Source organism: Sitophilus oryzae, unplaced genomic scaffold, assembly GCF_002938485.1.
Source record: "Sitophilus oryzae breed Bouriz unplaced genomic scaffold, Soryzae_2.0 scaffold_499_pilon_pilon, whole genome shotgun sequence".
Lineage (NCBI taxonomy): Eukaryota > Metazoa > Arthropoda > Insecta > Coleoptera > Curculionidae > Sitophilus > Sitophilus oryzae.
In genome coordinates this window covers 2224231-2242224 of record NW_022147083.1, presented here as the reverse complement: position 1 = coordinate 2242224, position 17994 = coordinate 2224231, and the positions used below count along the sequence as shown (strand labels likewise).

Sequence of the window (17994 nt, the reverse complement as noted above, 5' to 3'; positions counted from 1 at the left end):
TATTTTATTATAAGAGGGCCATGAGTATTACATTTTTTACTGATTTCATCATCAGTAATTCATGGATTTCCACCAGAAAATACTATAATTATGAGGAACTACATTATAGAACCTGTTTAACTTTCAATGTCGAAGTCTTCTTATTCATAGAACATTTTGATCATAATCATGTTTTTTTATAATTTTTGAGAATTTATTTAATTTTAGAAATGTAAAAAAAGTTATATAGAGACACAAAAAATAGTATCGTCTATATTAACTTTTCACTTATATTTCAATATTTTGAATGTTTAGTCATATAATGATATTATTAATCTATAAAAATTAGTGTCATCTAACTTTAATTTAGAACTTGCTAACTTGCATTGAAGAAAGTTATTGATGAAATAAATATTAAACTAGAGATAAGAAAAACTGGCGATTGCGATTTTTAAATCGCTGCGACTGTAACCTCCGATTGCGATTTAATTATTGTACGAGGTATATAATTGTCTGTGTATGTATCTATAGCTTAACAGTTAAAAAAAGTTAATAAAAATCAGTTTTTTAGTTTTTTTTCGAAATCGCAGTCCTAGTTTCCTATGAGAGCCAATCGCAGGTAGCGATTGCGATTTTAAAATCGCTGCGATTGAATCACAGTTTGCGATTTGTTACTCATCTATATATTAAACTTTCTATCATATATGGTGAAATTAACCCTATAACGCTTAGCGGTTTAATTCGTATACATACGAGTATACCGGGTGCGTCTCAAAAGTGGCTCACCCCCTATAACTTTTTTATTTTTTCAGATAAAAAACAAGATTTCGTATGTTAGTATATAACATAAATTAGGATTGATTGATGTATTTAATTGTTTTCGGTCACTTCCTGTTTCACCGGAAATAACTACAACTTTTAATTTTTAAATGGCAAAAATAGATTTGATCGTCTATAATGTTTTCAGTGTCTTCTAATATTTTAACCGGCCAGTTAAAATATGCCCAAATCATATTTCTAATCATATCTCAATTTTTTCAAATGGAACAACAAATGGAATCTCAAATGGAATGAGGGTGGATCATTAGCATATTTTAAAAAAGCATTTTTTTACGAATAATTTGATACCACACACTTGGTATTTCGAGTCAAATTGTCGCTATGAACCGCATGTTACAATTTCAAATAAACTATATGGGAAAATGTCAAAAGTTGACATATGATATGTCATTTTATTCAGAGTGTCATTTTCTATCAAATAAAGTAAAAAAATACCGAGGGTGTCATTTAAAAATCAAAAGTTGTAGTTGACCGAAAACAATTATTGAATACGTCAATCATTCCTAATTTATGTCATATATTAACATACCAAATCTGCCAAATCTCGTTGCTTTATCTGAAAAAATGAAATAGTTATAGGGGTGAGCCACTTTTGAAACGCACCCGGTATATTTTTTTGTTATTTCATAATTTATTGTTTCATTATTATCGTGCAAATATTAATTTTATATCAATAAAACCATGTTAATATTAAACATCTAATATTAAAGGTACACTAAGCATAATTACATTTTGTGTCAAATATGTTATGTGAGGTATTATAAGGTTTAGTCATTAACCACTAATATGGATTTTATTGCTTGGAATATTTTATATACAGGATGTCCCAATATTCCGTGGACATAGACTAAAATTACTACCTATTTTTGGAATCAAAATAAGTTCATTGGACACAGTTTACCCGTGGTTTACCTCTATACAAAAGTGCATCGTTTGTCCATTAGATGGCATCAAATTTTGAAAAAATAAACACATTTTTTAAGATATTTTAAGGACCGTTATCCCGATCCACAATCATTATCGCTATATGTAATTATAATTAATTTTATTTTTTATTTATTTTTTTATAAGGAAGAACTTATTAGTTCGCATGTTATGTATCATGATTGACCTTACACTGACATTGTGGATTTGAGATTTAACATAACATGTTATTAATTAATAGTTGAAATGTATATTTTTATTAGGATTCAAATGGTTTGATTGTTTTAAAAATGATGTTATCATCTGCCTGTTATCTTCTACAAATATTACAAAAAAAACGCACATTGCCAAACATACTCAACAAAATTTAAAAGTAGTTTTTCAAACTAATAAAAGCTAGTTAGAAAATATTATGTTACACATATTTTTACCACTTAAACCACAATTTAAAAATTAAAAAAATATATATAGGGAGGTCCTATTTGGCAATACATTCTGCAGATAAAAATAAGAAGTTCCTATAAATGTATGTCATAAAATGTTTCGTTTATACCGGGTTCGTCTCAAAAGTAGCTCACCCCTATAACTTTATTATTTTTTCAGTTAAAAAAAAAGAGATTTGGTATGTTAGTATATGACATACATTAGAATTGATTGACGTATTCAATTGTTTTCGGTCACTTCCTGTTTCACATTTCACACTTCCTGTCATTTAATTTCATATGGTTTATTTGAAATTATAACTTGCGGTTCGTAATCAAAATTTTACTCGAAATATACCAAGTGTAATGTGGTATCAAATTATTCGTAAAAAAGCCACCCTCGTTCTATTTGAAAAAATTGAGATATGATTAAATATACGATTTGAACATTTTCTAACTGGTCAGGACAAGACACTAAAACATAGACGATCCAATCTATTTTTCCAAGGCTCCTTGATTAAGAACTAGTATTTTTAACATAGCCATGGCACTCTAGATTGAAATTTAAAATCCATTTTTTTATTAAGTAAGAATGTCAAAAGTTGACATATGATGTCATTCTATTCAGAATGTCATTTTTATTGAATAAAGCAAAAAAATACCGATGGTGCCTTTTAAAAATCAAAAGTTCTAGTCATTTTTGATGAAACAGGAAGTGACCAAAAACAATTGAATACGTCAGTCAATCCTGATTTATGTCATATACTAACGTACCAAGTCTCGTTATTTTATCTGAAAAAATAAAAAAGTTATAAGGGTGAGCCACTTTCGAGACGCACCCGGTATATATTTCCCCCGTTTTTTTACTTAAATGTACATATTTTTCTTTCATTTCTTTCAATAGTGCAATAGAGGTATGGACGAAAAGATATAACTCCCCAAAACAGCTAAACATGTAGGTGGCGTCCCCTACAACAAGTAGTAGTCATACTAACGTCAAAATCAAGTTTCAGTCATGTAAAAACACCGAGACGCCAATTTTCATATCCAAATATTCACGTCAGTTCAGAAATTATTTGGAAAAAAAACTAATCTATACTACTGACATACTGATTAATTACGATCCTGCTCAAACCTCTCAACGTAAGAAGCTCAATTTTGGCATACAGGTTGATTCTAGGGTGTAGAGGTTCGATAAGAAGGGATTTTTCGAAATTCCAGTTCCAAGAGGGTGAAACCACCCCTCAAATATTACAATATTTTTTATTTAAAAAACGGTTAAGTTTCCGAAAAAACGCTTAAACACGTATATTTTATTTTGTTTTTTTTACATACTTTAAGATTTTTTAAAAATGTATACAGGGTGTTTCGAAAAATCTGGTCATTGATTAATCACGATCCTGCTTAAAGCGCTTGACGTAAAAAGCTGATTTTTGGAAAACAGATTGACTTTAGGCTGTAGAGGTTCGATAAGAAGGGATTTTTCGAAACTCGAATTCTAAGGGGGTGAAACTATCCCTCAAATATTAAAATATTTTTTATTTAAAAACCGGTGAGTTTTTCGGAAAAAACTCTTAAACAGGTATATTTTATTTTGTTGTTTTACATATTTTAAGATTTTTTATAAATTTATACATGAGGTTTCATAAAATATGACCATTGACTAATCACGATTCTGTTTAAACTGCTTGACGTTTAAAGCTGATTTTTGGTAAACGGATTGACTGTGGGGTGTAGAGGTTCGATAAGGAGGGGCTTCTCGAATCTCAAATTCCAAGAGGGTGAAAACGCCTCTCAAATATTACAATATTTGTTATTTAATAAACGGTTATTCTTTCGGGAAAACGCTTGGACAAGCATAATTTATTTGTTTTTTTTACATATTTTTAAATTTTTTAATCATACAGGGTGTTCCAAAAAGTTGGGTAATTTCTTAACCACGATTCTGCTTAAACTGCTTGACGTATATAAAAAGCTTGGCAAACGGATTTTTCGAAAGTCAAATTCCAACGAAATGAAACTACCCCACAAATATTACCAAGTTATATAATAATATCGCCATATTGTTTTTTCTCATGCTGACATAAATGTGAGAAAATTTTATCCAGTTTGTATGTTAATGGAAATTCTTACTTTGCTTTATCATCACCATTACAAATGATTAATTCGACGCGAACGAAGTCGCTGGTACACGCTAGTTCTGATAATAAAGATGACACGCACTACTGCACCTCTAACTAACCAAGCATTTTAGGACATACATTTATAACTATTTTACCTATTTTTACCTGCAAAATATGTTGCTACAATTTCACCTAATTAACCTAACTTAACCTAACCAAACCAAAATATGTTGCTACAATTTTACGATTTCAATTCGGACCACCCTGTATAACAATATAGATTTTTTCGGCGTGGTTTTTATGTTAAATAGACAGACAATGGTCAAATGTCAATTACTAAATTTAGTTATGCTAATAACCACACCACCATACATTTTATTTAAAATAATATTTTTACATGATTGAAGAAACGTTTTTCGATTTTTGCAAAATGCTTTTAAAAATCGTGAAACATTTTTTTTTTTAGTTTTTGTATTTTTTTATTCATCATCCGTCATAAAGTACATCCATCCTGACATTAATTATTGGTTTGACATACAGTTGGTTTTGTCGATATAATTATCAATATTTTAGTGGTCACGCACAAAAAATAAAATATACAGTATGTTCCCAGATTGACTTTACAAAGGGAAAAACTTTTTCATTATTAACATTTTGAGAAAAATACATTCTTCATAAAAAAATTTGCTTGTCCTAAAACGGTTAATGCCGTTTATACTTCCATACCGTTTTAGAGAAAATTAAATAAAATGAAAATATAGTTGAATTCCAAAAAAACAAAAGGCGTTTCTATGGTAATACATTTTGATTTCATTCTTTGATAGATGGTTATTGTTAATTTTGATTAACGTCATATTTTTTGCTGTTGTTAAAGTATCACATTTTCCGATAACTATTATCACCCTTTCCGTAGCAAATAGCATTGATCTATTTTTTTGCTTTTTTAACATTTTAAAACAGCAACAAATATGACTTTAATTAAGTTTCTATCAATAACAATCTATCCAAGAATGAAAACGAAATTAGATTATCATAGAAACGCGTTTTGATATATAGGACTTTCAAAAATTCAACCATATTGTCAGTTTTTTTTAATTTTCTTGAAAATGGTATGGAAATTTGGAAAAGTATAAACGAGATTCGCTGTTTTAGAACAAGCAAACATTTTTATGGAGAATGCATTTTTCGCAAAATGTCAATAATAAAAGCGTTTTTACTCTTGTAAAGACAATCCGGGGACATACTGTATAATAAAACTTAATATAATAAAAATTAAGAATGTTTTTAAAATATAATTTAAATACTTATGTTTTATAAAAATATAATATTTTTGTGTTGCTTGACTTAAAATCACAGTGCACATATTTTAATATTCGTCCATTTTCGTATTAGTAATTTGCCAACCCATATAATATGGGTTGGCGAATCGTAGTTGGAAACATCATGCAAATTTTGAACTGTCCAGATAATGGCTCCCCTTTGATAAACACACGTGCCAAATTTGAACAATTTTGGACAAGCCGATTTTGAGTAATTTAAAAAAAAATGAATCGATTTTTAAATTAAAACTGAATAGGTAACAATCAAACACCAGTCATAAACCGACATACCTTAAGTTATCAACATCATTTTCAAACGTAACTTAATTTTAATAAAATTTTAATATTCAGTACTAGTAATAATTTATAGTTAGAATTTTTTTAGAATTTAGAATGAGTGGGAGGGGGGTTAATCACTGCGACCTTACAGATCTATTGTGTCCCCCTTTCTTGAGTTATAACTCATCATACAGTCCCAGGGCTTTGACAAAAGCCAGTATCTGGGAATGTTTTATAGAGGGTAGTTCTCCATCTCCAATATCAGTCGTACCAAAGTTCATGGTACGAATGGTTGTCGTCTCGGCACACTCAGTGTTGAGGTGTACTTGTGTTTCCCGACTTTTCCCACAGAATCTGCATTCGCCGTTTCTTCTTAGTTTCAATGTACTGAGGTGTTCATTGAGGAGACAGTGTCCTGTTAAAAACCCCGTGACAATCCGAAAATTGTTCCTACTTAAACCCAGGAAGATCTTTGATTTTTCTTGATCGTAAGCCCTCAGAAACTTCTTCTAGTGTCTTAGACCGTTGCAAGATTCTCATTCCAGGTTGCGGATGGAGTCTTCCAAGTTATTGAGTTCCGCCTTGAGTTAACTTGGAAAGCAGAACGTTTCTGGTCCAGTTAGTGGAGTGTTAGCTTCTGTTCTAGCTAGATCAATTGCTTTTTCATTGCCTTCTATCCCTTGGTGAGCAGGCACTCAGAGTAGGAGGACTTTGTTTTCTTTGTCTAATTTATTCAGCTTCTCTATGCATTCTTTGATCAATTTCGAATTGATTGATACTGAGTTGATCGCTTTTAACGCTGCTTGACTATCAGATAAGATGGCTATTTCTTCTTTCCGATAGTTCCTATCTAAGATAAGTTGTACGCATCTTTCGATAGCGTAGATTTCTGCTGGAGGATGCTAGGGTAAGTGCCCATTGGTTCGGAGTATTTAGTTCTCGACCTAAATACTCCGATCCCTGTTCTCGCATTGGTTTTGGAAGCATCAGTATACCTAGTTATGGTATGGTCTTTTAACTGCTGGGCAGACGTTTCTCTCTTCCAATCCTTTTTATTGCTCGATACTACATTGAGATGTTTCTCAAAGTTGTACGTTCTTGGCATATCGTCCACTGGGGTCCCATTCCGTTAGTGACCATTCTAATCATTGTCGCATTGGCATATCTACCAATGACAATGTGCAGTGGTGTTAGATCTAGAATGACCTCCATTGCTGCTGTTGGACAGGTTCTCATGGCTCCTGTGATGCAAACGCATGCTAGCCTCGGGACTTTGCACAGGTTTAGCCTTGCCGTCCGTTGCTCTAGTTTTGTGTACCAACTTTGTGTACCAACTGCTCCATCAGTAATCATTGGTCTTACTATCATGGTATACATCCAGCGCAAAATGTTAGGGGAGCAGCCCCATCTATTTCCGGCCAGTCTTCTGCATATCATGAGAGCCTTTTTGGCTTTGCTGGTAGTGTTCTTAATATGCCTGTTCCACAGGAGTTTACTGTCCAGGGTTATTCCCAGATATTTAACTTCCTGTGATGACAGTATTTACCTTCCATCTAGTTGGATTCTTTTCAAGTTTTTCAGACTTTGCTTTCTGGTGAATGACACTATCGCGGTTTTGTCTGAGTTGATACTCATCCCGACAGTCCTGCAAAAAATGTATAGTTACACCACATAAGAAAAAGTGAGCATGATAATATACTACGCGGGAAATAGCTTAGACAGTGTATCTGACGTGTTTCGGTTTATTTCTGTAAGATATGTCAGATTTTGACTGGTGTTTGATTGTTACCTGTAGGCTTTAATTTAAAAATAGATGCAATCTTTTTTAAATTATCCAAAATCGGCTGGTCCAAAATTGTTCAAATTTGGCATGTGTATTTACCATACATAAACTTTTAGAAAATATATTTACGACTTTGCTGTAAAATCAATAGGGGAGCCAATATTTGAACAGTTCAAAATTTGCATGGAATTTCCTGTTTCCAACGACGATCCACCACCCGGTATACTTGATAGACCAGAGGACTTTGAGTCTTGAAAATGAGCGTTAATCAAAACATCGAACTTTGAAATGTTGTGAAGGCACAGCAAAGTGTACAATTTAAGTATAGGATGGACTTTTGACTTATCCGAAAAAACGGTGAACTGTTGCTGCTATATCGTAAAAACAATCGATAAAGGCTACCAGTTCGCATTACCATTAAATTTACAATTAAAACTAACAAGCATAAATTATTCCTTAAAGAAATAATCAATCGAAAAGTCTGTTTAGATTATGTTTGAATAAATAACCATTTTAAGTTCGAAATAAAACAACTGGTTTTTAGATTTAGAGAAGAGAAAATCACCAATTTTAAAGTGTAAATTTTTCAACTTGGCACATTAATAACTTTCTAATAGCTTCAGTAGAGATTTTTATTTTCGTAACTTTGGAAAGCATTTATATTTTGGAGATTTCAAATACAATGACGTTTATTGAAATATGATCAATAATATTTTTTATCAGCATCCAGATGGTAAATATTCTATTACGTATAAAAGAAGCAGAATATTTTAATAAAATATCATTTTTCAATAATGATACAATAGTACAGAATATCCTTAGTTATCGATATTTTTTTATTATATGATATACAGGGGTTTTCACAGTACCCGTTCATTAAAAGTTTTAGGATCCAATTTAGACACAAATCTGAATTTTTAGATAAGACTATTTTGAGGTGTAGGTACAATATGATTAAATAAAAACGGCGCCAGCGATGGGAAAATGAGGAATGTCATCAATCGTCATTTCCAAGCCAACTGGACGAAATTTTTTCATCGTACGATATTATCCATAGAATTAGCGAAAACTGGAATTCCAGGAAGTCCTAAAAATCACCTGAAAATATGAAAACCGAACATGAAAAATTCAAATTTGTAGTTAATCGTTTTTTACTTATACCGGAATACCGGGTGTGTCCCAAAAGTGACTCACCCCATTTTTACAGATAAAAAATCGAGATTTGGTATATTGGTATATTACAAAAATTAGGATTGATTGACGTATTCAATTGTTTTCGGTCGCTTCCTGGTATTTTGTTACGATATGACGATTTATTCGATAGAATATGACACTCTGAATAGAATGACATATCGTATGTCAACTTTTGACATTTTCGAATATAGTTTATTTGAAATTGCAGCATGCGTTTCATAACGATAATTTCACTCGAAATACCAAGTGTGTGGTACTAAATTATTCGTAAAAAATGCCTTTTCCAAATATGCTAATGAGCTACCCTCGTTCCATTTGAAAAAATTGGGATATGATTAAAAATACAATTTGGGCCACTTTTATCCGGCCAGGACAAGACACGAAAAACATTAGAAGATCAAATTGATTTTTCCAAGGCTCTGATTAAAAATTAGGGTTTTTAACACCGCCATGACACTCTAGATTAAAATTTAAAATTCAATTTTGTTTTAAGTGAAAATATCAAAAGTTGACATATGATATGTCATTCTATTCAGAATGTCATTTTCTATCGAATAAAGTAAAAAAATACCGAGGTTGTTATTTAAAAATCAAAAGTTGTAGTCATTTCCAGTGAAACAGGAAGTGCGCGAAAACAACTGAACACGTCAATCAATCCTAATTTATGTCATATACTCCATATACTAACATACCAAATATCGTTGTTTTATCTGAAAAAAAATAAAAAAGTTATAGGGGTGAGCCACTTTTGAAACGGACCCGGTATATTTTACAAAGCTAAATTTATATCTAACATTGTGGAATATTTTTATTCTCAAAATCACACAACAGAAAAATTCTATTTTTAACAGTGTAGTGAGAGTAAATCAGATAACGTGAAGTTCCTGCTGCGAAAGTAAATGAACTTGAAAATCCTTTCATTTATAAGACCGTCAAAATTTCCTGTAAATATTTGCAGTTCAAGGATAACGATGACTAACAAAAGTATACGGATTATAACAAAAAGCATCTATAAAAAATAAACGCAGGTGCAGTGCAAATAATTATATATAATCGGGTCATACAAGAAATAAAAAAAAAACATAATTGACGTGAAGTATTGTCTATTACGTACTTTGTAGCGGATTTATATTTTGCTTGACTCGTTTAAGGTTACCAGGAGAAAAACAAAATCGTTTCAGGTTGCATCGTTAAAACTTGTGTTCAAAAGGAAGTTCATTGTACAAATTAACAACTTTTCGATTAAAATGACAAATATGACAAAAATATTTTAATAGTAGATGTTTTTAATAGTAATAGTAGATATTCGTATGCAAATTTATTTAAAATTCTTTTTTCACGTATATTATAATTCTATCATAAAACATTTATAATATGTACTACCCATCAAATATATAATAACAATTTTCTAACATTCTGCTTCTGCTTCTATATCGCGTGAAAGTTCTAAATAAGTATATCGATTGACCGATTTCGGAATAGGACCCTGACTTCCTGCTTTAATCCTTAAGCTTATGCTAGTCATGTGCCTTATTCGCAAAAATTTAGTGAACTATTATGACGGATCATTGGTGGACTATAGTGCCCGAACTTGGACGAAAAACGCCAATTCCTGAAAATCTTTGGGACATTTTAGGAAGGGTAAATATTGTACCCTATTTTAAAAAAGCCACTATTACACTATCAAATTTCTTTGTCAAAGATTTTATTTAAAATATATATGTATATATTTTTATAAAAATTTTGATAGTGTAATATGTGTAATTTTATAAAATATTGTATATTAACAGTGTTAAATTTTTCATCAAATATCTTCTTTAAAGATCTTTGCCAAAGGAATTTGATAGTGTAGTAGTGGCCTTATTAATAAAGCTTAAAGTTTAATAGAACGATATGATTAATATTGTATGTGCTTCATCGTCAACTTGAACATAGAAAATCTCACGTAAATTTTAACCCCCTTTATGAATAATAATCCCTCCCCCCCCCCTTATGAATAAAAGTTTCACATGTTCCATTAGGTATTTTTACAGAAATCATTAAGATAAAGATAATACCTCGTTTTGATTGGTTACATATTAGGTACTACATACACACATATTGATCAAAAATATAGTCAGGTTGATCCTGGTAACACTCATGCTTATTACAACGTATCATATCATGGTTTCCTTAAAAAAGGAACTTCTATTTAAAACTTGGAATATTCAAAATGAACCATTTGTTTAATTTTAATGAGTTGCCTGAAAAGGATCATATAAGTATACACAATATAATAATGTAAGTAAATAATATAACACAGTTATATTATTAATAATTTTAATAATTATAACACAGTATATATTGGAGCAATTTATTTGAACGAAAAAAAAAATGCGGAAATGGGTGTCTTTTTAGTAGCAATAATTATAATTGAAACATTTTGATAAGAAATATCAACTAATAACATCACAATTTAATATAACCATATAAATATGAATATTACAAATATAACATTGCATTGAATTTTAATAATTTTATAAATAAATTTAATTTAACTGTATAATTCTTATTTTGCAGTCTCAAATTATCGAATAGCGTTATTAATTCATACTCTTTCAAATTCACCTTGCTTTTACTTTAATTTTCTGTAAATTGCTTTGATCGATACGATTTTTTCTTTGTTTTGTGTCTTTTATTGCTCATTTTTGTTCATATATTTCCGCATTTTAATTGTTATTAATACAAAGCATTTTTGGATATATAAATATAAAAAATGACATTTCAAATTTTTGTTATCTATTCTAGAAGGTAGTCGAGTTAAAGTAGCAATTTAGAAGTTCTGCATAAAAATTACAGTGACGTGTTGTTGAATTGAAACATATAGTTCATATCAAATAAACTTTTAGTCACGTAACTAAGCTTGATCGGCACATTGATTGTCCACTTTTACATATTTTCTTTTAACCAAAATATTTTAGGAAACAAAATAAAATAATTAGAAATATAGGGTGGTCCGAATTGTATTCCGGAAACTTCGGCAGCATATTCTGCAGATAAAAATAGGTAAAAAAGTTCGTATAAATGTAGGTAGTTAAAAAAAGTAGCTAAAATGCTTAGTTTCGGAGATACAGGGTGTAGAAATTTCATTTTTATTTCGATTTTTTCCAAATAATTTCTGAAGTGACGTCAATATTTAGATGAAAATTGGTGTCTGGGAGTTTTTTGACATGAGCAATTTTATTTTGATGTCAATATGACTCCTACTGGTAGAGGGCGCCACCTAAATGTGTTTTAACCGTTTTGAAGCGTAATAACTTTTTGTCTAAACCTGTATAAATCTACCGACGGAAAAAATATACATCTATGTGATTTTTTACGTAAATATAAATATCTCTTTGTAAAAATCGCTACGAGCAGCCGTTCTCCAGGTATTTAGAATGGAAATAGTCAACATGCCATTATTGACGAAAAATAAGCACGTTGAGTAGATAGTTATTTCACTGAAATAATAAATTTGGGAAATTTTTATTTCTTTGAATTGATCATATTTTTTTCTGCAAAAAAGTTTTTGTTGAACTTTTGGTACAAAAACATTTCAAATTTATGATCTCAGTCTGATAACTATTTAGTCAACATGTTCAATTTATGTCAGTGATGATAGGTATTGATAATTTCGATTACAAATCTGTCGAAAACCATTACTCGTAGCGATTTTTATCAAGAGACCTTTTTTACGTAAAAAGCGTCGTAAATGTATATTTTTTTACTCAGTAGTTTTATACAGGTAGGGACGAAAAGTTATTACTCTTTAAACCAGTTAAAAAATCACCACTTACTGATTGGCCACTACTAGTAGCAGCCCTCTACTAGTAGATATACCTCTACTAGTGATAGCCCTTTACTAGTAGGAGTCATATATTGACATCAAATTCAAATTTCTCATGTCAAAAAACTCCCAGACACCAGTTTTAATCCAAATATTGACGTTACTGCAGAAATTATTTGGAAAAAATCGAAATAAAAATGAAACTTCTACACCCTGTATCTCCGAAACTAAACATTTTTGGACATACATCTATACGAACATTTTTACTTATTTTTATCTGCAGAATATGCTGCCGAAGTTTCCGGAATACAGTTCGGACCACCCTGTATATATGAACAGTTATCATCAACAAAACTCACCTTCTTCACAGCACTTAAGGGATATAAAGGGCCATTATTACCGCTTTTCTGTTCAAAATATTCTAATAAAGTTGCGATGAGTTTCTTACGGCTATTAAGCTATCTTGTACACTTCGCACGAAAAGAGGTTCTAAAAAGAACAATGTTCGACTGCAAGGTCTGCTAGTAAACATTTCTAAGCTTTACGAGTGACAAATAATTGCAGAAGTTAACCTTTCACACAACATGGCAATTATATGCTAATAACAAATGTTTGAAAAGAATAGGACCATAGGAATAAACAACCAAATGAAAATTTTCATGCCGACTTACAAAATGATGATCATAGTGTACTATATTTTCCATTAACATTGTATAATACAATATTCTTTGGTAGTACATATACATTAGCACTTTCAAATGTAAAAAACTAGGCATTGTATATCATGCGTACAGATGTACCTAATATGATATTTTTAAGATGGTTTTGTTTATAAAATATAGAAATATAAAATATTTGTTTATTTATAAAAACACTTCAGTTTGTTCTAAAATTTCTATGAATTTTTACTTGACTAACATAAACCACTTAACGTTTGAAGTGGTATAGAAATATATTGTCTACCGTCGAAAACTAAAAAGAAATAAATTGTTTATTGGTTTATAATGTATTATTGCTTGGTTATTTATATTATTTAGGTATAAAATTAATTTTAAGTCTGCTTCTAAGCCAACTATAAGTGAATATTAATAATTATTGTTTATTTTATTGCAGGGTCTTGCGTTTAGTATTGAAGAAAGACAAGCCTTGGGAATACATGGACTTTTACCACCCAGAGTTAAAACGCAAGATGAACAAGTACAACACTGTAAATTGTGTCTGGACAGGCTTGACGATCCCCTAAATAAATATTTGTATCTAATGGGACTTTTGGTATGTATCATTTATTTTTATCTTAATTCAGTTGATAAAATTACAAAAATGAAGGATTCTCATTAAAAACCAAATAGTTTACTTATAGTTAATAATATTACTTGGTAGTAAAAAATACTAATATTTATAGTAACAGCGCATTATTAAAATATAATATAATGATAAAGCATAATAGCTTCTTAACTACTGGTAAAATATTTTCGTCAAATTTGTGACATCTCTGTTGACGTAAAGGTTTTCAATGACATAGTATGTAGAAGACAATATATTAGCCAAAACGTTGACTTAACTATATGTTACTAAAATTCAAGAAAAGCACAACTAATTCTTTAGATATTCTGAAATAAAATATTTACAACTACCTATATAGTTCATACCAATTAAATTTTTATTCACGTGATTAAGCTTGACCGGCACAGCGTTGCCCACTTTTACATATTTTCTCTTAATCAAAATATTTTAGAAAAATAAAAATAAATTAATAATTATAAATATATATAAACAATTATTATTTACATCAACAAAACTCACCTCCTTAACAGTACTTAAGGGACATATATACAGGGTGCTACAAATTTGAGGTACGAGCATTGGTATCTCGGTAACCGTAATAGATATTTCTTATCACGCCCCCTCCTGCCGAAGGTTGGCGATCCAAATGGCAATTGTGGCTCTGGAAACTGCAGCCCGGAAGATTTCCGCAGACGAGCGTTCAAACCATCTCCTCAAATCTTTTAGCCATGAGTTCTGGCGTCTTCCTACTGATCTTTTCCCTTGCACTTTGAGACGCAGTATTTCGTATCTACCTCTCATCACATGACCCAGGTATTGCATTTTTCTTTCCTTGATCGTGTTCAGTATCTCTTTTTGTTTCTGCATGCGCTGGAGTACTTCATTGTTGGTGATCCTTTGTACCCATGAGATTCGCAGCATCCGTCTGTATATATACATTTTGAAGGTTCTATTCTCTTCTCGGTCTGTGAATTGTGTCCAGCTCTCATATCCATAGAATAACACAGAGAAGACGTAGCATCTGGCCATTCGAGTTCTGAGATCCGTACTGAGATCTCTTCTTGTAAAAAATGATTTCATTCTTACGAAGATTTTTCTCGCTTGCTCAATAAGTAATAATAGTAATAGATACGAACATGGTTAAATTGGGGCAAAATTGCGCTTTGGGATGTTCAGCAAGATGCTATCAAAAAAGTTTTAAAAATTTCAAGGATTGCTGAGTTTTTTTGGAAAACACGAATTTTTTTGAAAATCAATTTTATTTTTTCCTGTCGTTAGTTTTTAGAAAATCAAAAAACTAATTGCACATTCTCATAGCCACTTTATTAGGGCTATCTGATAGTATTTTTAGATTTTCAATTTAGCTGATAATTTGTGAGATACAGAGGCCGACTTAATTTTTTTAAATACGGACCTGCACTTTTTATTTCAGTTTTTGAAAGAACTTGGTCTCCTGAGTACAATGATGTGCCACACTTTTTATACTCTTTTTTGTTTCGGACATTTGAACACAATTTATTTAAACTAATTTCAAGTTCGGCTCTGTTTTTTTTTAAATACTACCTATTTAATTTATTCATCGTTACAATATTGATAAGCCTTCAAACTTAATAATGACGTGGGGTAAAATATTGAATACGGAAAATCATGTAATGGCAATAAAAAATAAAAAATCTGATCAAGTCATTTGTAAAAGTGAAATCAATATTTCAAAGAAAGTTAAAAATAATATGTTTAAATGACTAACCTGGATATTATTTATTTGAATCTTTTAATTGTCTCGATTTTCCTTATTCAATGTTAATTAGTGCTGACATTTTGTTGCGATGAATATAATCAGATTAAATAATAATTTAAAAAAGCAGCGCCGGACTTGAAATTATTTTAAATAAATAGTTTTGTTGTTGTTAAGATACCCAAAACAAAAAAAAGTATAAAGTGTGGCATATCATTGTACTCAGGAGACCGAGTTCTTTCAAAATCTGAAATAAAAAATGCAGGTCCATATTTAAGAAAATTAAGTTGGACTCAATTATCTATCAAATCATTCATCATTATCAAAGTTGGACAAATTATCAGCTAATTTGAAAATCTTGGCTAAAAAAGTGGCTATGGTAAAATTGTGCCACGATCCCCAAGAAACCGTTGCCCATTTGACGATGATATTAAGTGAATTATGGCAAAATTTTTACTCTGGCGTATGTCAATCATTAATAAAAACAATGCCAAACAGGCTTGCAGTGGTTGCAAAAGTTCATGCCGATGTAAAGCCATATGAGAACAGTTATTTTTTTAAAGTGTCCGAACATTTAGTTGTCACGATATTGTGCAATCTTTTTTGTTTATTTATTGGCTTACAGTTTATTTTAATGTTTATAGAAATTAAACTATTTAAATATTCAGAAATGTTAGAATCTAATATATTTTTAATGTATTTCTTAAATGTAAATAATTCAGTTAATTAAAATAAAGGTTTTTAATAAATTTTTGTTTGTCCGAACATTTAGTTGTTAGGGCTCGTACAGCAGAGCTACTACCTGAATCCCCAATGGGAAATTTAAATTCCAGTTTGTCGGCCCGGCGCCGAATATTCCATGGTTGGCAACAATGAATTTAAAAATCGCGCCCTCGATTACGTAACTAAAAGTTTAATTGGTATCGCTTATAGGTATCGATTAAATTATTTACCACAATTAATAATTTAAAATAAGTATTTCGACTTCTGATGCAATACTTTTAAAGCTATGACAGACAGTTCGTTATTCATTTAATTTTGAATTTTGCTAATACCTAGATGTATTTTTTAAACAAAATTTTTCCCATTGCTCTAGATTATTATTTATTGCATTATTTATTTAATCTAGAAAGGGAATATGTAAAGTATTTTAAGTTAACATATCCTTTTAACTGTCGGCGCTAATCGTGACAGGGTGTACTCTGTTTATGCGGATTCCGAACCATGGTCCTCGGCCATAAATGACACCAGTTAAAAATTAGCAACGAAACTTACGAATAGATTGTAATGGTATTTACGGTATAATGCCCTTTTTTAGATTTACATATGAAAAAGTATATTTTTCCATTGTAATTGTTTGGCTCTCATAGGATTATGTATATTAAAAATGTGACTGGAAACTTTTTTATAAATCTATATTTATAAGTGTATTCAATAACGATGTAATTTAGTTGTTGGTCTACTATCTAATTGAATTTTCATTCTAATCTCTGTCTATTAATCTTAATTGATATTTCTTATATCTTTAAATGAATTTGCGAATTATCTGTTATCTATAAATGACCCCTGTGAATATAATATTTATTTACTAACAAGAAAAAAAATGCATCACATACTTTAATGACGCTAATATTCTAATTTTATTATAGTAAACTTAATATTTCGTAGAATAATTTTATATTGTAGAATGTAGAATGTTTAGGAGGGGAGTTAATCACCGCGACCTTATAGATCTATTGTGTGTTCCCCTTTCTTGAGTTATAACCAGTTATAACTCATCATACAGTCTCAGGGCTTTAACAAAAGCCAGTATCTGAGACGGCTCCACAGAGGCTAGCTCTCCATCCTCGACATCAGCCGTACCAAAGTTCATGGCACGAATGGTTGTCGTCTCGGCGGACTCAGTGATAAGGTGTTCTGGTGTTTCCCCATTGTCCCCACAAAATCTGCATTCGCCGTTGTTTCTCAGTTTCAGCCTACTGAGGTGTTCGTTGAGGAGACAGTGTCCTGTTAGAAACCCCGTGACAATCCGAAGATTGTTTTTACTTAAATCAAGGAAAACCTTTGATTTTTCTCGGTCGTAAGTTCTGAGGAACTTTTTCGAGTGTCTTAGACCGTTGGCGGACATCCATTCCAAGTTATGGATGGAGTCTTCCAGATTCTTCAGTTCCACTTTCAGTTGGTTACCGTTTGGAAAACAGAACGGTTCTGGTTCAGTTAGTGAGAGTGTTCGCTCCTTTCCTAGCTAGATCATTTGCTTTTTCATTGCCTTCTATCCCTTAATGAGCAGGCACCCAGAGTAGG

The 17994-nt window shown here is 30.9% G+C and overlaps 1 protein-coding gene across 9 annotated transcripts in view; it reads left to right on the top strand.

Moving 5' to 3' along the window:
* LOC115886866 (NADP-dependent malic enzyme-like) overlaps nt 1-17994 on the top strand; it is a 73080-nt gene that overhangs the window by 33570 nt on the left and 21516 nt on the right. For all 9 annotated transcript variants that reach the window (XM_030906189.1, XM_030906182.1, XM_030906186.1 and 6 more), the window contains one exon: nt 13785-13943. In XM_030906189.1, coding sequence (XP_030762049.1) covers nt 13785-13943 — 159 coding nt within the window. The remainder of the gene's footprint in view (nt 1-13784; nt 13944-17994) is intronic.